Genomic DNA, 22,977 nt, shown 5'->3' with positions numbered 1-22,977 from the left:
AGGTTTCAAGATCCCAATGAGGAATGTAAATAATGATAAAGCCTTTTCATTTAAGTAGTCACTCAAACTTTCAGGAAGTTTGTGGTTTTTAAAGTGCTCAACCAAGTAAAAAATTATTTAAAATATTGTTATTAAATATTTTTTAGCTGAATTTGGAAGATTTTTTTACTTTTTAAATTGTGATAGAAGACATAAAATTTACCATTGTAACTTTTTTTTTTTTAAAGAAAATCATTACCCAAAGATAATCTTCCAGTTAGGTTATGCTAACGCTGATTCTTCTGTCCCTATTATTAAATATCTTTTAAAAATAAGGTCAAGTATTTTCATTTTTGTTTATTGCTTTCTTGGTCACATATAGATATATTTTTGCATGTTTACAATCATGTGTGAACCATTTTGTATTTAAGCCCAGCAAAAATTCTGCTAAGCACTAATCTTAGAAAACACAGTAAAAGCTAGTGGCTGAGTCCTTTAGTTCAAGGAGTATGTTGGCACAGGACCTAGTTGTATTATGTTCTTTTAGCACTTTCAGTGTGATTATTGTCATTTTTAAATTTGTAAGGTATATGAGAATGTCCAATTGGTAAAAGTCTTTGATAGACTTTGCAAAATTTAGATGTTGCCTATAAACTATAAAGATCGTTTTAATATTCTTGAAAGAAAGATGGTGAAATATTAAAAAAGCCTTATTAGAAAACAGTCCCCCCCAAAATACCACCAAGTATTAGTGTATCTTGTCCTTGCAATAACACAGCTATTCTGGGAGCATAGGGGAACTGAAGCCTTTAATGATGCCTGCAGCCTGGTAGGACTGAGCCAGCCATGCAGGCAGACCTGAGAAGAGGGAGGAGTACATAAGAAGATCAAGTAGTAAATAAGAGGAATGGGTAGAGCTATAAAAATTAGCTGTGCAGAGCATTTCCAACAGAAAACTTTTGATAAGGCATTTAATTTCACTAAAGTTCAATAAACTAATACTTAAAAAATATTGTATCTCCTTAGGTAATTTTGAAATAAATTTTTTTTTAGAGAATTTTTAAAAAAGATTTTATTTAGAGAGAGGGGAAGAGAGAGGGAGAGAAACATCAATGTGTAGTTACCTCTCATGCAAGCCCTACTGGGGATGAGGCCTGCAACACAGGCATGTGCCCCGACTGGGAATTGAACCAGCAACCTTTTGGTTTTCAGATTGGCACTCAAGCCACTGAGCCACGCCAGCCAGGGCTGAAGTCAGTTTTCTATATGGCGAATATAAGTCATTTGTTGTCATTTTTGATGCGCTCCTGTGACACATATTTGGATATTTTAAAACATTACTAAATAGTAAAAAATTAGAAAATATTTAAAAATAAATGATCATGAAAAATAGCACGAAGATTAAGAGATGGAATCATTCTAGCCCTGGCTAGTTAGCTCAGTTGGTTGGACCATCATTCCATACACCAAATGGTTGCAGGTTTCATCCTGGTCATGGTATTAGGTTGTGAATTCAATCCCCAGAAGGAGCGTGTACAGGAGGCAACAAATTAATGTTTTTCTCTCATACGTGTGTGTGTGTCTCCCCCCACCCCCTCCATTAAAAGCATATCTTTGGGTGAGGATTAAAAAAGAAATGGAGTCATTCTAGAAGTATGATAAGATGATTCATAAGGGACCATGAGAAGATGTGTAAGGAAAACTTCCTTGCAATAACTGCTATCATGGAATTTGGTTTATCTACCCCACTCTATCATGGAATCTTGTCCATTACACAAAAGAAAGAAAAACACCATTTTGCACTTGTCTCTCCACAGAACTGGATGGACCTGCCTTTCTACCCACAGCTGGTTGGACCGAGGGTGGGAATTGAGCCAGTCAGTTGGGTGGTGCTGGATCAGGGAGGGCAGTATGTTGATGCTGAGCCCCCAGGTAAGCAGAATCAACAGTGAAGTTGCAAGTCAACAATCTGCTCAGCAAAGAGATTATGCAAATATTCAGGTGGGAGACCATGATGACACCAAAGAGGGATGGAGAGAGTAGCTACCAGATAACAATCCAGTTCCATGGAGTTTCAGCTGCTCTTACAGGGGTTCTTTGAAAGCCTCTTGAATCCCTTCCCCCACCATTTCTACCCTAACCTTTCTTATTATTTATCGTGACTAGGTGAGCAGTACTGTGTCCAGTGTCAGCCTTAGAGGATACATAGAGGTTTAGAGAAAGGCTGCCAGTGATTAATAGTCATGTTTTTATTTTTTTTTTAAGATTTATTTATTTATTTTTAGAGATAGGGGAAGGGGGACAAAAAGAGGGACATCAATGTGTGGTTGCCTCACACACCTCCTACTGGGGACCTGGCCTGCAACCCAGGCATGTACCGTGACTGGGAATTGAACCAACCACCCTTTGGTTTGCCAGTCAGAATGCAATACACTGAGCCACACCAGCCAGAGCCATATTTTTCTATATGAATAATTCTATTGACTTTATGACTATATTAATAAGATAAAATTTAGGAAGGATTAAAGGGTCTGATTTTTGTAATTTGGTAGAATGCTGAGGGGATTTTTAAAATACTTGATAATCCCTTTAAAGCAAATTCTGATAAGCTTGGTATCACTCCAAGAAGTCTGAGAAAGGAAATGCACTTAAATTGCAGCAGAAGGAATTGCAGTTGACCTTTGAACAACATGCATTTGAGCTGGGCAGGTACACTGTGCGTGGTGTTTTCAGTTGACTCACACAGTTCAAATCTGTGTTGTTCAAGGGTCAACTCCACGGTTGGGAATCTGTGTATGCAGAAGGCTAACTGTAGTTATATGGATTTTTGCAGGGGAAGTCAGCAACCCTAGCCCCCAGGTTGTTCAAGGGTCAACTGTAGTTTGTTGTGAAGAAGTTCCTGGCATGTTAAATAAAACTGGGAAATGCCACTATAAGATTTATTTATTTTTTTTGGAGTTCTTAAAAAATTGGACAAAAAGTCACCTCTTTGGATGGTTTATATATGCAACTACCTGGTCTTTGAAATTTCGTCCTATCCAGAAAAGTAAATTATTTTATTTCCAGAATGTGAAGAGTGATAGGATGGATAAAATATCAGTGGAAGAGGAAATGAGATATAGCAACAAAATTGGACTGTGGGGTAGGGGAGTGGAAAATCTGAACTCTGACAATAACAGATTTAAACCTTAGAACCCCTGAGAAGTGATGCTGGGAATTTAGGAAGGAAACTTTCCCTAGAACAATTTCTGAGTTGCGCTCTCAGAGAGTTTAGCTCAAGCTAGGCTCCAGAGGTGGGGACCAGAGGTGCTCCTCGTAAATATAGAAGGAGCTTTTAAAAATCTGGTTTCATTCCTTTAGTTTCCTGTATGTTTAGAGGCAAACATGTACTTGAAAAATACAAGGTAACTAACTGCCTTGTCCAGCCAGGTCTCTGTGATGGAGCCAATGCTGCATATCTCCTTGGTAGTGGCTATGAAATCCTTCCCATTTGATACTGCCCAGCATTGGTCTATAGTTTGTTCACCTAAAAAATAGAAAGTGTTTTCCTTCCTTGGTTATTGTTATGGGTTGAATTGTGTCCCCGAAAACATATTAGAGTCCTAATCCCCAGTACCTCAGAAAGTGCCCTTATTTGGAAAAGGAAAGGGGTGTTTATAGAGGTAATCAAGCTAAAAATGCGGTCATTAGGGTAACCTAATCCAATGTGACTGGTATTATAAAAGGGGGAAATTTGGACTTAGAGACAGACAAGCAAAGGGTTTGGGGTGGGGGAAATAACATGAAGAGACACAGGGAGAAGATGACTATCTGCAAAGCAAGGAATGCCCAAGGCTACCAGGAGTTAGGAGAGAGGCCTGGAACAGATCCTTCCCTGGTGCCTTCAGAGGAAGCATGGCCCTGCTGACAATTGGATATTGGACTTCTGGCCTCATGAACAGTGAGATAATAAATTGCTGTTTTTTAAACCATCCAGTTTGTGGTGCTGTGTTATGACAGACCTAGGAAACAAATACAGTTATTTAAAAAATTAGGCTTTATAAGTCTTTTAAAAAAAATCCCTCCAGGTAATGATTGGTTCTTCTCTAGTTCAGAATTGAAGAGGGCAGTAATCCCTGTCAACTAAACTGTATTGGGTGTGTAACAGAGATGTAAAAGGACAGAAGTAACCTCTCTCTAAACTCTATTTAGTTATGGATAGGAGCTCCCCTTTGAAGCCTTATTGTTTTCTGTTTTTGAAGAACTTGAGTGACCAGTCTGCAACATGTGAACATGAGGATTGCTGAACAGTATTTACCAGTTCTGTGTGTTTTAAAAAGTGTATGTTTGAACTTAGAGGAAAAAAAAGAGTACAAGGATAGACCCTGAGATATTTAACAGAGGTTATCGCTGTGTGGTAGAATTACTGTAATTTTTATTTCCCAAGTTTTCCAAGCAAATATGTATTATTAATCACTGTATTGTGAAATGCAGTTACTATAAAACAAAACCTAGTATAGTTTTTTGTTTCTGACTCTCCTGGAAAGGCCCTACTTCTGGGTACAAAGGACCCGTCAAAAGATTTTCCATGGCAGTCTAGTTTTTCAGGGAGAAGAGTGGTCCTCCAAATCCCAGTTTAAATCTGTTGTTACCTTTTTCTCTTTGCTGTCATCCAGCCTGAGGTGTTTCCCACTGCAGTTCACTGTATTGGTCAATAGGAAACTGAGCTATAGTTAGAACATCATGGTAAAGCTTCATGGATTTTGACTGAAAGTGGCTGGTCCATAAACTTATTTTTGGATATAGACAGAACTACTAAAAACAAGCACCAGTTCCCCACCAGTGATATTGGGGATAAGTGGGCGGAGCATGAGCCACTGTTTGTTGAAGATAAGAGTGCCCATTTTTTTTACTAGGACACCACTGAGGATGCATCTATGCAGGATAACTCTCTCTAGATCATTGATTATTGCCAAGGCCTGGAAAATAAAACTCTTTGGAGAACTGCTCTTAGTAGGAGCATAAGGGCATTCATGGGGACATCTGGTGGTATAAAGCTTATTTGAGGGCTATATAAAGTAAGAAGATTAAGACTCTTTGGACAAATAGATTGCCATAAGGCACGCTAATGTGCGTAAGTCTGGATGATAGCCAAGGCCAGTGAACAAGACTGAGTCTCGGCTTTTTTTTTGCATTATTGCAGATAAATTGAAGGTGGTCGCCCCCTCCCTCCCCCCATACATTAATTCATCCAGGGAGATGGGGGACGGTGCAGTTCATTGGGAGGATAATTTTTCCAGCTGGATGTGCCCTCTTTGATTTTAATAGGAATATTTGTGTGTCAGTCTTTTGCTTATTATTATTTAATGTCTCCAGAGTTGTTCAACTTGTTCTACTTGTGTCCTCATTAACAGAAGCAATTCTTGAACATAGCAGTTTGACTATATCCCTTTAATCTTAAAACAAAAAGAACTGCAAATATTGGAACTTTACTAAAAGCTTGGTTTTTTTAGAGTGATAGGGATGTTAAAATTATGAAGCTCTTACAGGATTGAGCAAATGAGCAAATGATGATTCTCACTGTTGGAGAAATGAGATACAAATATGGAAAAAGCAGAACCTTGTGGTATAGGATTGGAATTGCAGATGTTAATATGAATTCATTGTTTTTAATAAGTATCTGTATGTACATATTTCTTAGTTTCATCCACTAAAAGGGCCTAATAGCGGTGAATATATCCTGAGTCCAGATCTGAGTCAGGTACCACTCTCTCTACTTAATGAAACCAGGACTCCCTGAAGAAATGACTGATTCCTTGCCTGGGGTAGGGAGAATAAAGATAAGCCTGGAACTTTTTGTGGTACCAGAAAGTAAGGGAGTGCTCAAAAAATGGTTAGGATATGTCAAAGGGTCACAGGAGGCATTTTGAAGCTCTCACTGCTTAAATTTGTAACAATTTGAGCATTGAAATAATGACAGTAATGGATTTTAACCAATTACTAAAATAAGAGTTGATGAGTCCATAATGATAAGTACATAATTAAATAAATCAGAAAGAAAGAAAAAGCATTCCCACAGAAGAACGCCAACTATTTGGCAATCAGCATAGTAATAACTTACTTGGGTAAGAATAATAAATAGATGCTGTAATCATTGGGTGAAAACTTTGATGACCCACAGGATACTTATATAGGCTCAAAGTCTCTTTCTCCAACTTACTAATTACAGAGAGAAAATAGTAAATTTATAGTGGAGAAAGCTGGGTGTGAGTGGGGGGTACACTTAAACCAAGTGATCAGTGATAACATCACCAAAAAATGGGATAAACATCACATCCTCCTGATGTGATGCATTGAGGACACAGTATCACATGTGTGATACTGCTGCCCAAAATCAAAACAAATGAAATTGACTTTAATGAGAAAGAAATCAGACAAGCCCATGAATGATGGATATTATTTTTAAAAATTGGATTGAATATACTCTTAAAAAATTACCATATCATGAAAAACAAAGGAAAGCTGAAGACCTCTTCCAGATTAAAGTTGTCTAAAGAGACATTACAACTACATGTGTGATTCTGAATTAGATCCTGGACTGGAAAAGAAATTCTTACACATCACGTGGACAACAGGTAAAATTTGAGTATGGATTGTATTATGTAATTATGTATTACATAATATTGTAGCAGTGTTAAATTTCCGATTTTTATATTTGTACTGTGGTTATGTAAGATAATCTCCTTGTTCTTTTAAAAAAATTTTTTAAATTTTTATTTTAGAGGGAGGGTAAGGGTGGAAGAGAGGGAGAGAAAACTGATGTGAGAAACATTGATTAGCTGCCTTCCGTATGTGCCCCCACTGGGACTGAACCTGCATGTGCCCTGACTGGAAATTGAACCCATGGCCTTTTGATTTGAGGTTTAATGCCCCCAAAACTGAGCCATGCCAGCCAGAGCACTCTTTTTTTTCCTTAAGAAATATCCACTGAAGCATTTAGAGGTCAGTGGACACAATGCCTGCAACTTAACTACAAATGGTTGCAGAAAAATATGTGTGGATGCACACAAAAACAGACAGCATTGAAATGTGGCAAAATGTTAACAATGGGGAAATGTGGGTGAAGGATATAGGAGTCGTTTTGTACTAATATTGCAACATTTCTCTTAAATTTAAAACTATTTTGAAAAAAAATTGTTTTTAAATTTCCTTCTGATTCCTTCCTTGATACTTAAAATATTTATTTCCCACCCTGGTTGGTGTGGCTCAGTGGATTGAGTGCCAGCCTGCAAACTAAAGTGTTACTAGTTCAGTTCCCAGTCAAGGCACATGCCTGGGTCACAGGCCAGGTGCCCTGTAGAGGAGGTGTGAGAGGCAACCACACATTGATGTTCCTCTCCCTCTCTTCCTCCCTTCCCCTTTAAAAAGAAATAAATAAAGTATTTAAAAAAAATTTTATTTCCTTTTCTCCACCATTCACAGTCTGGGGTTCTTAATGGGTAAGAGTTTGTGTAATTTCAGACTGTACTGCTTGAAATGGCATGGGGGAGATGGAAATTTGTATCACTTACAATGAAATGATTAGGGCACTAGCCTTTTGAACAGTTGAGGAGGAAATGCTGCTGCTGTTTTGTTGCGGGGTCTGTACCAGCTAAAGGGCTGTGGTGTGAGGTCTGCCCCATCTCCCTTGGCCTGGAGGAAAAAGGGGACCGTTTTAGTCACAGGCATCTTGCCATCATTATTTCGTCTTAATTTGGTCATTGGTAACTGCGAGGAAAGGGAGAAAATCACTAAGGTAGCAAGAAGGATGTGTATATATATTGTGTATCAATCCCTCCCTTCTTAAAAGGCCAGGCCAATGCAAATAAGTGTCTGTGGGATCTCTAATATAAATGGGTCTATCAAGCTAACCTGAAACCATTTTCTCATTGAAATGCTTTGAACTGGACTACTTACTGTGTGGTTAAATGCCTTTAATTTCCAGCATGATGCTCATACGATACAGAAAAGCAGTCCAGTCCTCACATCCTTTGCTTTAATTCCAGTGTTTATAGTAGACAACTGGATATTCCAATCCAGACATTAGGTACAGATTTCACAATTACAAAGAGCCGAACATCAGCATCTCCCTCAAGGGACATTCACCAAAGGAGCAAAGCTGAAGCCAGGAATACTGACAAAATGCTTTAACCAAAAATTGTACTGAAAAGAGATTCCTCAACAAGCCACCAGATTCACAGATAAGGAGAAACACAATATTAGCAATGTAACAGCATTCAGTAGGTAACTAGTCAAACAAAGCTGTACATAGTTTACCATAGACAGAGCTTGGGAAACTGGGGACATAGGTCTAAGATCTGCAGTTAGTCCATGCCCGACCTACCAGCCAGGTCCCTGAAGTTTACATTTGGGTCTCCATTCTGAGGGCCCCACCAGAGGCCCTATGCTGGTTAGTCTCCCCTAATAGTTGGGCCTTTTTTTTTTTTTTTGGTCTATGTCAAAGGGCATAGGAATCAGCAAAACTGGCCATCTCCAAAAGCTGATAGGGAAGCATAGATCTCAGTTAATTTCACATATGATGAACAAAAAAGCTAAGTCCACAGGCAACTGTAGAGTGTGAAAGTGTGAAAACTGTACTTCAAACACCACAGGTGTGTGCGCACGCGCGCCCTTGTCCCCCCCCCCCGCCCCGCATCCCCCAACCCCACCTCAAGTTCTGAGTTCTTTTGTTTGAGTTAGCTTATTTCTCTGCTTTATGTGAACAGTGAATGTCCAATGTGGGCCTAAAGTGCTATTATTCTCTTGGAGGGATTTTTGTTTTTCTCAGGAACCAAACCCTTAAACTAAAAAACCCAACTATTTATCTAAAGCTGGTGGAGTAGGTTTGCTTATGAAGTCACACCCTGTTGGCATCACAAAGGCCTGGGAGCCTCTGTCCTGAAGGACTGAGCCAATTAACTAATGTTCTCTACCAAATTCTTGGCAGGTGTCAACCTGTTCTTCACAAAGGCTCAGCAGCTGCATTGCTCCCAAGATGTTACATCTCAACATTGACTCACTATAGGGCCAGAGGAGTGGCCCGGGTTTCTACTGCCCTGAAGGAGTCTTGGGACTTTGTGTAAGCAGCTGAGTTGCTCTTCAGTGCTAGGGTAAAACTCTCCTATCCTCAAGAACATGAAAATTCCCAGGATAACTAAAGCAGCTATTTTTACATCTCCTTAGCAAATGAGGCTGAGAAAGAGCTGGACTATGTAAGTAAAATGAAGTCGAAACTTTTAAAAACAATGCAGATATAATCAACAGGTTAAATAAGGAGTTTCTATCTGGCAGAACTACAACATCTTTGAATTCCTCCTTGAGTACTATGCTGTTGCTTTCCTTGTGGATCTTTCATTAATCGTATGCACTATTTTATAGTTTCAATTTCTTGCACACAGGTTTATTTTCAGAATTATCAGAGAAACATCTTAGACTGTATGTACACAGAGATTTCAATCAAATTGGTAATTTGGTTTATATTGATCCTGATACTTTAATGTATATGTTGATATAACTGCTTTATTTTCATACGTTATTGTGACCTACAGCATTTTAAAGATGAGGCTTTCATTCTTAAAACCATAGCCAGCTTCACCGGACCTCAAATGTAGTTTTCGAGACTCTCATTTTTGACAATGAATTTGGAGAGGAATGAATAAGTAAGTCATTTCTGAACCATGACTGAAGGACCTATTTAATAAATAATAAAACCTTTCCCCTGCTGCCCTTCCAATTTTGGCTGGAGGCTCCACAGTGGCCTGCTTGTGCCTGAGTGTGAAATCAAATGTTTTCCACATTTTGCCTCAAGTTTGCCTTGCAAAGGCATTAGAAAGGAAGACCTCTGAAAACAATTTAAGAGAACCCTGATGAGATAACCTGGAGAAGATCTTTACTCAGTGAAGGGCGGTGTTACAACTAGTTTTCCTATGGACAGTGCATGAATAGATGGGTTTAAAAGGACACAAAATAGAATGCGCAATTTTTGTTTAGAAAAAAAGGGAAAAATACCCACTGGTAAAACCTAAAACCACCGACGGTGGAGACTTGATCATCTTATTAACAGAATAGGGGGCTCTCTCTAGGACTGGGTGTGATCAGACCCAGAACTCTGAAAGGAAGCATGGGGACCAACATGATTTCAGTGGGGACCAGGAAGTGCCATTGGTTATGTAAGGGAAGAGCAAGAGGTTCACTCAGGTGTAGGGACAGAAAAACATACCATAGCACAGAACACATAATAGCTGTGTAATAAATACTTTGTAAATAAATACTGATCCCTTTATAAAGAAAGCCTTAGAAGCCAGTTGAAGACACTCTTGTTACTGGGCAACACTGACTTACATTCTCCTGGTTCTCACTGGCCCAAGACAATTTCATAGGACACATATATATTGCACAAAAGTCTATGACAGGTTTCCACAAGGGAGAGGTTTCCAACTGCTTCCTGCTGTTCCCACAGAAGGTCAGATGAAAGTTCCCTCAGTCATTATTCATTGTGCTCCAGCATGCCTCTCCTCCTGTGAAGGGCCACAAGTCTGTCTATTTAGTTCAATGGCAGACTATAGCAGCATCAGGTGACCTTAGCCACAGACAAGAATAATTCCATATGGCAGCAATTGTGGCAGATGTGACTCCTTTCTTTTGGTGACAGACCTCAAGCCTTTACAGAGTCCTCAAGGACTCAAAATGACAGATATCACCCTGGCTGGTGTGGATCAATGGATTGAGCTCTGGGCTATGAACCGAAAGGTCACTTCTTCGATTTCCTGTCGGGGCACATGCCTGGGTTGTGGGCCAGGTCCCCAGTTGGGGGAGTGCGAAAGGCAACCAACTGAAGTTTCTGTCCTCTCTTTCAGCCCCCTTTCCCCTCTTTAAAAGTAAATAAATAAAACCTTTTTAAAAGTGACATGTCTTTTTTGAAAATAAACCAGAATCAGCTGGCCATCCTCAGAGGAAGTGGGTGATGGTCATTCTATGAAGGGAGTTAACTTTTCAGGGGAGCTTACTGTTCCCCTGCCAGTACAACTTCTCTTCCACATTTTTCTTTTTCCATTGGCAGAGAAGCAGCATCTTAAAGGTCTTCCTGAAGGTTCTATTGCAGAGGGCATAGCAAATGGGGTTGACAGTGCTATTGACATAGCACAACCAGTAACCCAAGTGCCATAGGGCGACTGGGACACACTTGTCACAGAAGGTGGACACCAGGACCATGATGTTATAAGGGGTCCATGTGATGATAAAGGCCAGGAGAATCGCACTCAAGGTCTGGGCTGCTTTCCTCTCTTTGACAAGGACCATTCTCTTCCGTTTGGTCATTTGATGGCTGAGGCTGGGATCTAGGCCTTTCGTTGAAGGGTCTTTGGACCCTGGGGAGGAGCAGGCCATGATTTTCACCTTGCGACAGCCATTGTTGGTCTCCTGGGTCCCATCAGCTTTGACCACCAGTCGGAACTTATAGGCTACACATTTCTGGCTCTTGGGTCTATGAGCAGCTGCTGGAGACAGGAGATATTTTGGGGTGTCATAGTCATTTTTTTCAGTTTGACTTTTTCCAAAAGTTTCCTCGGTCTCTTCAGGACTGAATTCTTCTCTTGCGCATTCCTTGGCCTGACTCTTGTAGACGACCTGGAAGACAGGGTCAGTGGTGGGCTTGTCCTCATCCTCTGAGGAGGGGCAGCTGCTACACGTAGTGAGCTGCTCAGCTTTGTCCCACTCAGTGCTTGGGCCAGTGGCTTCAGATGGCTTCCCAGTGGTTGAGGTGCTTCTGCGGGAGGATGACCAGGAGGCTTGGTTCCTTTCCCTCTGGGCCAGTGTGGGCTGAGGGCAGCTGAAGCAGGACCTGAGCAGAGCCTTGTGAGCTGGCTTTCTCTTCTCAGTTTCAGCTATAGAGTCAGAGCCCTGCAGGTCAGCAAGGTCCTTGGTCCGCTTCTCTGTTTCCCGGTAGATCCGACAGTAGAGAATTGTCATGACAGAAACAGGAATGTAGAAGGCAGCAATGGCAGTGCCAAAAGTGATGGTGGGCTCAGACAGGAACTGGATCTGGCATGCGTCTGGAGGTACCGTTCTCTCCCCAACCAAGTACTGCCAGCAGAGGATCGCTGGGGCCCAGAGGATGAAAGAGATCAGCCAGGCCAAGCCAATCATGATGCCAGCCCTCTTTGGGGTACGCTTGGCCCGATATGTCAGGGGTCTTGTGATAGAAAAATAACGGTCAAAACTGATCACCAGAAGGTTCATGACGGAAGCGTTGCTGGCCACATAGTCCAGTGCAAGCCAAAGGTCACAAGCCAGACTCCCGAGAGCCCAGCGGCCCATGAGGATGTAGGTGGTGTAGAGGTTCATGGAGAAGATCCCAATGATGAGATCTGCACAGGCTAAGCTGAGCAGGTAGTAGTTGTTAACTGTCTTCAGCTGACTATTGACTTTGAAGGAGATCATGACTAAGACATTGCCCACAATGGTGATCAGGCTTACCACCGCAGTCACAGCTGCAATGGTGACGACTTCCCACAACCCATGGTGTTCCAAAGCCTGGTGATTTACTGGGGTGCCATTGACAGTAGTTGCATTGTGGTAAGATTCTCCTTCCATTCTGGTGCAAGAATTTGCATTAGGAGTAAGTCAGGTTCGATACTGTTCTCTTTTTTATCTAACACCTCTTCTGGGACAGCATCTGGAAGAGAGGAAATACATTATCTTCACATACCAGCATGAATTTCTTTTTCCTCTCATTGTTTATAATTTCAAACAAAATATTAAATGTGGTCCCACACACATTTGGGGCAAGATGCTGGAATGTCAAAAGTGTTTATTATATTTTTAAAAATATTTTATTTTTATTGTGTTTTTCCCCCCACTGCCATTAGATAATATTTTTATAAGGGCATCATCCTTTTGCTTTTTATGATTAATAATGCCTGAGCACCTTTCTTGTACGTGAGGCTGGTGCCCTCTTGTGGTTCCCAAAGGCAACTTTAAAAAGGTCTGGGAAGATGAGCAAAGGAAAAGACAGGAGAAGACTTGGATTGTTGGGAGGGGACTGCAAGTGACTTTGTTACTTTATACTACGATGGTTTAGGGAAGACATTTTTAAAACTCCCAGTGATAAGTACTTTGTCATGCACTGGAGAAAAAGACAAGTTATGTTAACTGCATAGTCCATTATTGACATTATTGAGTTTAATTACAAATTTAATTATTAAATATTATTGAGGTACTGTTGTGAGCCAACACAGTATATTACAAAATGTCATCCTGACTTAATGCACAAACTTGCAGTGGGTACCTGGTTTTCATTTAGAGGGTTTTGAAATTTGCCTCAATTGCTGAAATTGACCCTGCCTTTGGCTATTTACAATGTTATAGAAATTTTTAAAACTATCTTTCCTTTTTGGTTTTTAATTTATTTTTATTTTTTCTTTTAAAAATAATTTAAAATTTTCAATTATAGTTGACACACAATATTATATTAGTTTCAGGTGTACAACATAGTGATTAGACGTTTCTATAACTTACAAAAAGATCACCCTGATAAATCTAGTGCCCATTTAACACCATAGATAGTTATGACAATATTATTGACTATATTCCTTATGCTATACTTTATTTTTTATATTCACATAATTTTAAAAAATTTTTATTGAATTTATTGGAGTGACAGTGGTTAATAAAGTTATTTAGGTTCCAAGTATACAATTCCATAATACATCATCTGCATATTATATTATGTGTTCACCACCCAAATATCTTTTTAAAAAAATCTGACTATAAAACAATATACGTCTTGTAAAAATTGAAGCACTGTCAAAATGCATAACAGAAAACAAAAGTCTCCTCTAGCCCTGGCTGGTGTGGCTCAGTAGATTGAGTGCTGGCCTGTAAATTGAAAGGTTTTTGGATCAATTCCCAGTCAGGACACATGGCTGGGTTGCAAGCCAGGTCCCCAGTTGGGGGTGTGCAAGAGGGAGCAGATCCATGTATCTCTCACACATTGATGTTTTTCTCCCTCTCTTTCTCCTTCCCCCCTCCCTAAAAAGTAAATAAATAAAATCTTTGAAAAAAAAAGAAGTCTCTTCTAGTGTGGTCTTGCAGAGGTAATCAATACTAAGAGTTTAGCGTGTATTTTGACAGCTTTTCCCTATGGATATCTAACCAACATTTAAATACACTTATTTTTAAATGGGTGAATCTTTATTGTTTACACTCCGATTTTTTGTTTTTTACTTAACAAATCATCATGGACTTCTTTTGTATCAGTACATCTTTTGGATCAAAACTTTTTTTGCATTTTAATGATTGCTCATTATTTCACTTAAAGGTTATACAATAATTTATTCAATTATCCATTGACAAATTCTAACTTTTAAAAATAAAAAGAAAATTTTCTTTTCTAGTTTAAAAATTTATGTACATGATAAAAGCTTTGATGAGTACAAAATGGAAAATGATAAAAGATAGGTCTCCCTCCTCCCTCTGACCTCCAAGCCCCTACTCCCCTTTTTCCAGAGGTAACCAGTTATCATTTCTTATCTTTCCTTTCAGATAGATAATATCTTCATGTAATGTGATGATATATGAAAATACCATTACAAAATTCCAGGCACCATGACATGATGGTAGCGAAGAGAGAAGACTCTTTGCTGACCCTTAAAGCATGCCATGTGGCAATACCTGCTCTGCCTGCTGGTCGGTTTTGACACTTCTTTGATAACAGTATTGACACAAAGATGACAAATTTGTGAAGGGCTATAGATTTTCTTTGTTTTATATTGCAATATTTTAAACTGTATTTTTAGTTTTTTTAAAATCTCAAATTCAATATGGAATTGAAGATACTGTCTTGTAACAGAAACCAGATTCTCTCCCACTTTCCTCATCTTGTAACCTTCTCTTTCACATCCCAACTAGTGCAATCCTGTGCAGTCCAATTTACCTATGAAATACTACTTTCACTGGTCCCCTTCTAGTCCTGCTGCTACCACACTGGTCCAGTCTCCCATTACCTTATAGCAGTAACTCCTTGGTATTGTCAATGTCCAAAAGCTGGCAAAGCGAATCCCAAGAATGCCAGGTCCCTAGACACAGACTCACCAGAACCTGAAAAGACCAAAGCTACTTTATACCCTCCAATTATCTGGGCAAATGTCAGCACAAACTGTCTTTGACTTGTCAGATCTAAGCTGTACAGTGCAAGAAAGGGCCTACAGAAGTTTCTTCTTTTCCCCTCCCTCCCTCCCTCCCTCCCTTCCTTCCTTCCTTCCTTGCTTCCATTTATATTTATTGACTGTCTATTACTTAATAGACTCATGCTGAGGATACTGTGGACCAAGGCCCTAGCAGGTATATAGGTAAATATCTGGGGGTTGGTACTGCAAGCCATAGGGGCACATCTGAAGGGCATCTAACCCAGTTGGGGGTGGGTGGGGGAAGCACATCAAGATAAAAATGTCTAAGCCAAGACTTGAAACGTGAATGGGCTTTAGCTAGGCAAAAGAGGTAGGGTGGAGTTCCAGCCCCAGAAGGGAAGAGCTTGCCTGTAAGCTCAGAGGCAAAAGGAGGCCTCAAGCACCAGGAAGCCTGAGAAGTGAGAGCTAAGACTAGAAGGATGCAGGAGAGACAAGAGTGGACATGAGAGAAAATTCTCCTTTCTGGGAGAACCATGTCGCTATCTCCAGACTCTCCATCTGCTATGAAGGTTGTCCCAACATCGAGGGCGTTAGGAGCAGTGGTCTGGGGAGACATAATAAAATGAACCAACTGCTTGTTGAATTTTTCTAGCAAAGTCTTCAAAATAGAAATAATTAGTGTTTTGAAAGGATTTAATTTAATTTTAGGAAGCAATTTATGAAAGATTCAGGAATTCAGATGCACACATCTTCCTGTGAATGCATGTGTATGAACTGGTGCTTATCCTCTATGATCCAATTCTTTATTTGCAAAAACAAGGAAATTTGACTGTGGTATCTACATTTCTCTGATTTTGTATTTTACATAATGTGGTGGTTAATTTTATGTGTCAACTTGATTAAGCTATAGTACTCACTTGCTTGATCAAACAACAACCTAGATGTTGCTGTGAAGGTATTTTTTAGATGTGAATAACATTTAAATCAATAGACCTTAAGTAAAGCAGATTAGCCTTTATATCTTAGGTGAGCCTCATCCAATCTGTTCAAGGCCATAAGGAAAAAATACTGAGGTCCTCCAAAGAGGAAAAAATTCTTTTTCTTTTTTTAATATTAGAAGTTTTTATTATTAGTTACTAAGCACTAGCTTAATACTGCGGAAAATCTCAAATCACCCTTTCGCAACTCATTCTTACCACCCCACCAATTTCTTCCTTCCTTCCCTCCTTCCTTCCTTCCTTCTTTCATTTTAGAGAGACAGAGAGCAACATCAGTTTATTGTTCCCCTATTGATGCATTCATTGGTTGATTCTTGTATGTGTCCTGACTGGGGTTCAAACCCACAGCCCTGGCACTTCAGGACAATGCTCTAACCAACAAGGCTAACCGGCCAGGGCCAAATTCTTGATAATCAGCTTTTCCAGTAAAGATATGTTCTCTTTCCCCTTCTGTACAAAACTTTATGAAATAAAGGTAAGGAACTGTGCATCTTGTGGTAAAAAGGCTGTCCGCGGCTGCAGAAAATGCCTTCCCTGGCTCCCTTTACTGCTGGGGTCCTGAAAGACTCTTGTTCATGAATTGTTTCTTGTCAAAGCAAGTCCACCGCTTACTAAGTTTATCATTCTGAGGGTCAAAAACTTTCTCACAAAGTCTGAGTCCAGTCTCTTGCTTTAGCTGCTATAAATAGGCTGTTATCACATATCTTCCTGTTTGCAGGTTTGGCATAAATTGCATTAAGTGGAAAACTAGGCTCTCCAGGAATGGGAAAATTAATGATTTCCGGCGTATATATATTTTTCTCATCTTGGCTTTTGGAATCGTACTTTTGGAGTTTCTTTACACACTCAAAAATGTGGAGAGTAATGTGTATCAAGGTGCTATCAGCTTTATTCTTTATTTCGTAGTTTTTGGAGAAGACATTGGCTTTGAAGTAATAGATGGCTTCATCCGCGATACCTGTATTTTCTTGTCCCTCCAGGGGTGGGTCCTTTGAACTGACTTCTGATAGGCCACTGTGCCATGTTTCCAATGAATCTGGTGCCGGGGCCCATGAGAGAAGCGTGGTAAGCGGGCACCCAGCCCAGATGAGGAGGATGTGGGGTAGAGCGCAGCGCCTCTCGTCTGCTGGCTCGGGCAGGGCAGGAGGAAGGCGAATTCTGCCTCCAGACTCAGGATTGGGACACTGTCTCCTGTCTGAACTGCTAGCCCCCTGGCCTGCTCTGCACGTTTCAGACTTGCTAGCCCCAGCAATTGCATGAACTGATTCTTTAAAAATGTCTTCCTCTTTCTGTCTCTTGCTGATAAACAGAATAAACACTTTGATAAATTGAAAAGCAGCTCATTTATAGTGGCAACATCATCTCAAAATTATACAAGTGACTCTGGCATTAGGCAGCTTCAGGTTCAAAACATAGTTTTGAAATATGACTCTAGGCATATTATTTAACCTCTCTAAATTTCAGACGTTTAAACTTAAGTGGAGATTGTAAGAGTCCTTACCTCATAGGCATGTTTTAAGGATTCAGTGAGGTAATCCACATTAAGTGTTTCTCTAAATGCCTGACACAGGGGACTATTCATTACAAAGCAGCAAGCAATCTGGCAAGAAGGACATCAAAATGACTTCCTGTCATGGGAATGGGACAAAGTGGGATAAAACAATGAGGCAATACTTTTGCTACCTTCAGCTGGGTGTTTGAGAAACTTCATGGTGCCAATGATATTTTCCCCTTTAGTTTGTGTAGCTGGTGTTCTGCCTCTAGGGCAGAGCAAACTGTTCCCAACCAGTAAAGTAGAATAACCTTGATAAGCGCCAAAGTTAACGCAGTCTTCCTCAAAGTCTGATCACTAGAATAGGACTACTTCAAGATGTTTGATTGAAAAAAATGGTTCCATGGTCAAATAAGTTGAGAAAATGCAGTATATTAGATAGATATAAAGCTCTCAGAGATACAGAGGGCACCTTAGCCCAATGAGGGCTGAGAGGTTCTGAAGTCAAGGGCACTATTTACTTTGGTTTAACCCAGAGGTGGCTTAGCATGTCTAACTCTTTCCAGAAGAACATCTTTTAGTATCCTGTGGAACCATGGGTCACACTTGGGAAATGTTCTAGTAGGAAACATATGAACCGGGGGTATGGGGATCTGAGTTCTCATTTTGGCTAAAATCTTGTGATTTGAGATAAATCTCTGGGCCTGAGTGTTCTCATATAAAATTAAGAGGTTGGAATTGGTGGTTTATCGTTAAGATGTTTTCAGTCTTTTCCTATAGACTCACAATGGAAAACATCAGCCACCGCGTTCATTTTAGGTCTCAACTTTCCTCTATTCTCATCTAGGGAAATAGCATTTATTTAGCTGCTCTGAAAGTTAGCATAGTGAAAGCAGCCGTCAGCCAATTTTGAGTTCCCAGTGTTCTCATTTGTTAAGTGGTATAACAATATCTGCTCTATCTACCTTACAGAGTTGTTTTGAGAATCCCCAAATGAAACAGTGTAGGGAAACCAGCAAGTCCTATTCCAATGCCAATTTGGGGTTTTAATTATTATAAAATGAAGGGTTAGTGTAGGCAAGTGCATCATATCACAGGTGGCTCATTAGAATCATCAGGAGCTTTAGAAAAGCGCTGATGTCTGGGCCCCACCCCAGCCAGACCTGTTAACTGAGAAGCAATGTGGGAGAGACACGCTCATCACATCATTTTGAAATTCCTCAGGTGATTCTCACATGCAGCCAGGCTAGTCAAGCTGCAGTTGATAGATGGGCAGTATTGGCATCATCTGGAAGCACCTTTCAACCGAAGAATCCGTGCATCACAAAATGTAACATGGTAATGAATTATGTGGAGGATCTTGTGAAATTGCAGAAAGGTGGGGTTTGCAATTCCACATTTCTCAATACCTCCCCCGTATGCTCTGTGCTGTGGAACCATGAGCTATGCTTTAAGTAACATGGCGGAGGATAATTTCTGAACTTCCTAGACAAGATGAACTAAAGCTTATACAAGTTGCTGCTGAAACTAGAACGTTCCAGCTAAAACGTGCAGTAACATTTGGATCCCTCTGTCATCCAAGGGCATTTGAGTACATTTCATTTCTCCTCCCTAAATTAACATACATTTTGCTTTCCAGCTTTGCTTCCCTCTATTCTGTGCATATTTTTCCTGCCTTGCTTCTGAGAGCATATTTTTTTCTGATTCCTCAGCTGCTGGAAATGAACAGATCGTTCCACAAAGATATTTGGGACGTGAGGTAGGTTCCTTGGCTGAAGGATTGATTTCATCTCTTTCTGTGAGTCATAGTTGAGTGTGAAAACTGAATTTCAAGTGTAAAAGTTCTCCACAATAAACTTTTTGAATCATTAAAAGGTTTTTGAGAAAAAATATTGTGTTTATGGAGGATAATTATGTTTTTCGCTTTTTGTGGGGTGGGGGTGGGGGGAAGTTTTGCAAAGGCAAATGGAGTACTGGATTGGCCAAAAAGTTCAATTAGTTTTTTCATATGATGGCTCTAGTAGTACTTAGTTGTCTTTAACTTCATTCAAAACAACTTTGTTAGATTGTATTGTGACAGCTGTCACATCAGCATGCATAAAAAACATCAAAATTGGTGAATTTTTGTGTAGCCATTTTAATATTGAAGATGGAAGAAGAAACAGAACAATTTTGGTGCATTATGCTTTCAAGAAAGGTAAAAACACAACTGAAATGCAAAAAAAAGATTTGTGCGTTGTATGAGGAAGGTGCTGTGACTGATCGAATGTGTCAGAAGTGGTTTGTGAAGTTTTTTGGTACTATTGACATTTTGGCCAATTAATTCTTTTGCTGTGGGGCTGTGCTATTAGTTGGAATATGTTTAGCAGCATCCCTGGCCTCTACTATTGACTTCTAGTGGCTTCTAGTGGGAGATAGCGAACATACTCAAAATATCCAAAACAATAAAGTTACTGGTGAAAATGAAAAGTGTGTCTTTTATTTTGGCCTAACCAATATAAGTAGTTATCTAGGGGGTGAGAATCCTTCTGAGTTCTTATTTGGTTACTGATACTTTAAAAGTTCCCATTGTTGAGAGTGTGTTTACTTATAGGGTGTCAGCATGAGCAGAGAGCAAATAATCACCCTAGGTTTATTTTCTACCATTGAACATAAGACAAAGAATCCCAGAATAATAAAAGTCTCTCTGTTCCCAACCTTGGCAGATTGCTCTTGCTTCTTTGTTGTCAGTACATGGCGAATGATGCAAAACAACCTATTAACCAAAAAAGGGTAACATAGTACCAAATGAATCCCCTTCCTTGTGGAGTGGCCTCCATGACTTCTGAGGCTTTGCATGAGTTTAGACTTTACTTTTCTCAAATACCCCTCCGATTTTATTTATTTTTTATATATAATATTTTATTAATTATGCTATTATTGTTGACCCATTGTTTTCCTCCCCTTTATTCCCTTCCACCCTACACACCACTCCCCCCGCCCCCCGCCCCTGGCATTTTCCCCCTTAGTTCATGTCCATGAGTCATACATATAAGCTCTTTGGCTTCTCCATTTCCTATACTGTTCTTAACCTCCCCCTGTCTATTTGGTACCTACTATTTATGCTTTTCATTCCCTATACCTTTTCCCTCACTCTCCCTTCTCCCTCTCCCTATGATCTCCATTTCTATGATTCTGTTCCTGTTCTAGTTGTTTGCTTAGTTTGTTTTTGTTTTTGTTTTACGTTCAGTTGTTGATAGTTGTGAGTTTGTTGTCATGAAATACTTTTTCTTTGAGAAGCTTTATGTCCAAATGTCTTTTTGCTACTCTTTCCTATCCTTTTTTTCAGGGACAAATCAAGAGAAATTAGGCTTATTGTACATCTTAAACATATACAATGTTATATCTCAATTTAAAAAAAGACAAAAAATGAGAAAGTGGTTCAAACTTACATGGTAACATTGGATTGGATATCAGAAAGAGATTCCAGTGAAGGAATGTATGAATAAGGGAGTTTCTCGACTTGCCTTTTTGGTTTCTGTTTTAAAGTAAGGTCTATCTTTGACCTTCACCATCATCTACATCCTTTCCAAAAAGCTGAGGCAGTGACCCACCTGCCGACATCAGCCAGACCAAAGAAACTCCTCCTCTCCTGACACCTGGTCCTGTCCTGAGCGTGGCTTGAGATGGTCTTTGTCAGCCTTGTTTTGAATAGGCCTCCAAGGACCAAGGCCTCCAGCCTCCTGTGACTGGTATGGTGTTTCTTCCCCCAACCCTCACAAGGTTCTGTTACCCTATGTGCTCTGAATGAACCCAGACCTGTGACAGCACCCGCTTCACTCTTTTGTAAATCACTTGTGTAATCGATTCTCTTTCCTGTGGGCTGTAAGTTCCCCATGGACAGACCCTCATTTATCACACCAGCTCCAATGCCTGGAAGTATGTTGGTCTGGCTCATTGTGGGCATTCGGTGAAAGTGAATGAATGAGCCAATAATTGAATAAATAACTAAGACATATGAACTCTCTCCTTCCTTCTGTAGATGAAATATATACAATAAAACTCATATGTTATTTGTATTAGAATCAAATACAACAGGGTTACTACTCTTTTAAGGTCTCCTGTGTTAGAGTTTCAAATAAAGATTCCTTCTGGAAAAAAGAAAAAGGTAGGGTCTCTCTAACATTTTTTGATTGATAGAGTAGAAATGTTGTCCACAGATAAGTTGTGAATAAGAAATGAGTTCTCAATGTTGCTGAAGCAATAATATCTGGAGAATCTTAATGTGACATTTTTATTAAATTAAAAAATTTAAATTGATTTTGGAGAGAGGGAGAAACATTGATCTTTTTGTTGTTCAACCCACTTAGGCATTCATTGGTCGATTCTTGTATGTGCCCTGACCAGGGATCAAACCCAAAACCTTCAAATATCAGGATGACTCTAACCAACTGAGTTACCGGCCAGGGCCAATGTGACGTGTTTTTAAAACATGTCATGTGTTTTATGCTATATGCTATGGGGGTGTATAAAAGAGATATACAGTTCTTGATCTGAAGGTGTTAGTCTTTTACAGTTCTAAGAAAAAGAGGATATAAGAATTAAGTTGAACCTTTACACTGCATTTATGTGACAGAGAAGTTTGTTACTGACATCTAATAATTTTATTTTTATTGTAGGACAGGAAAACAGAGGTGGGGTTCCTTTATAGGAGGGTATACGCTGGAGGCACTCAGTGCTTGCCTTGTGCCCCCTCAGGCCTGGAGCCTCCTATTGGGGTCAGTATTGTCTTGTTTTCCCTGAGTACTGGGGAAATATTACCATTTTCTACATGCACCATGACATGGAATACTCTGGAAAGCACTGCCACAAATGGATTTATGTGACAGTCTGGAAGTCCAGACCCTCTTGACTATATTGTCATTTTGGTGCAGGGGCAGGCATGAAGGCCTTGGGGCCTGGATTAACGAGTGAATGGGAGAGTTGGAGACAGTGCTGGTTGACTCTTCTGAGGAACTCTGTTATAAAAGGGTGTAGAGAAATGGGGCAGAAACTGGATTGAGATGTGGTGTAAAAAATTAAAAAAAGAAAGAAAGGTGGAAATATAGCACGGTTGCATGCTAATGTGAATGATCCATTAGAAGGTACAAACTGACATGTTGCTGCAGAGATGTCCTCAAGGAGGGGAGCAGGGGTAGGACCTGGGGAGACAAGAGCGGCACTGGCCTCACACCAGAGCAGAGAGCCCTCTGCAGTAGCAGGAGAGGACGCAGCATGTGTGGGTACAGATACAGGTAGGCTGTGGGTGGTGGTAATGGCAATGGTGGAAATTCTTTTCTGATTGTTTCCAATCTCTGTGAAATTGAAAGCAAGGTCAGCGGTTGAG

The 22,977-nt window shown here is 40.0% G+C and overlaps 1 protein-coding gene and 1 pseudogene across 1 annotated transcript; both read right to left on the bottom strand.

Moving 5' to 3' along the window:
- Positions 1-10,989: 10,989 nt before the first annotated feature.
- Positions 10,990-12,588, bottom strand: CHRM5 (cholinergic receptor muscarinic 5). The gene has a single exon (XM_054565157.1). It carries the CDS (start codon positions 12,586-12,588, stop codon positions 10,990-10,992), a length of 1,599 nt encoding a protein of 532 aa, XP_054421132.1.
- Positions 12,589-16,664: 4,076 nt separating this feature from the next.
- Positions 16,665-17,831, bottom strand: LOC129063091 (actin-related protein 2/3 complex subunit 3-like; annotated as a pseudogene).
- Between the last annotated feature and the right edge of the window lie 5,146 nt (positions 17,832-22,977).

Source organism: Pteronotus mesoamericanus, unplaced genomic scaffold, assembly GCF_021234165.1.
Source record: "Pteronotus mesoamericanus isolate MK-2021 breed Mesoamerican mustached bat unplaced genomic scaffold, CSHL_Meso_final contig_164, whole genome shotgun sequence".
Taxonomy (NCBI): Eukaryota; Metazoa; Chordata; class Mammalia; order Chiroptera; family Mormoopidae; genus Pteronotus; species Pteronotus mesoamericanus.
This window is presented reverse-complemented; position numbering and strand designations above follow the sequence as displayed.

Coding starts and splice junctions, on each gene's coding strand:
- CHRM5 (XM_054565157.1), bottom strand. CDS start 12,588: ATGGAAGGAGAATCTTACCACAATGCAACTACTGTCAATGGCACCCCA.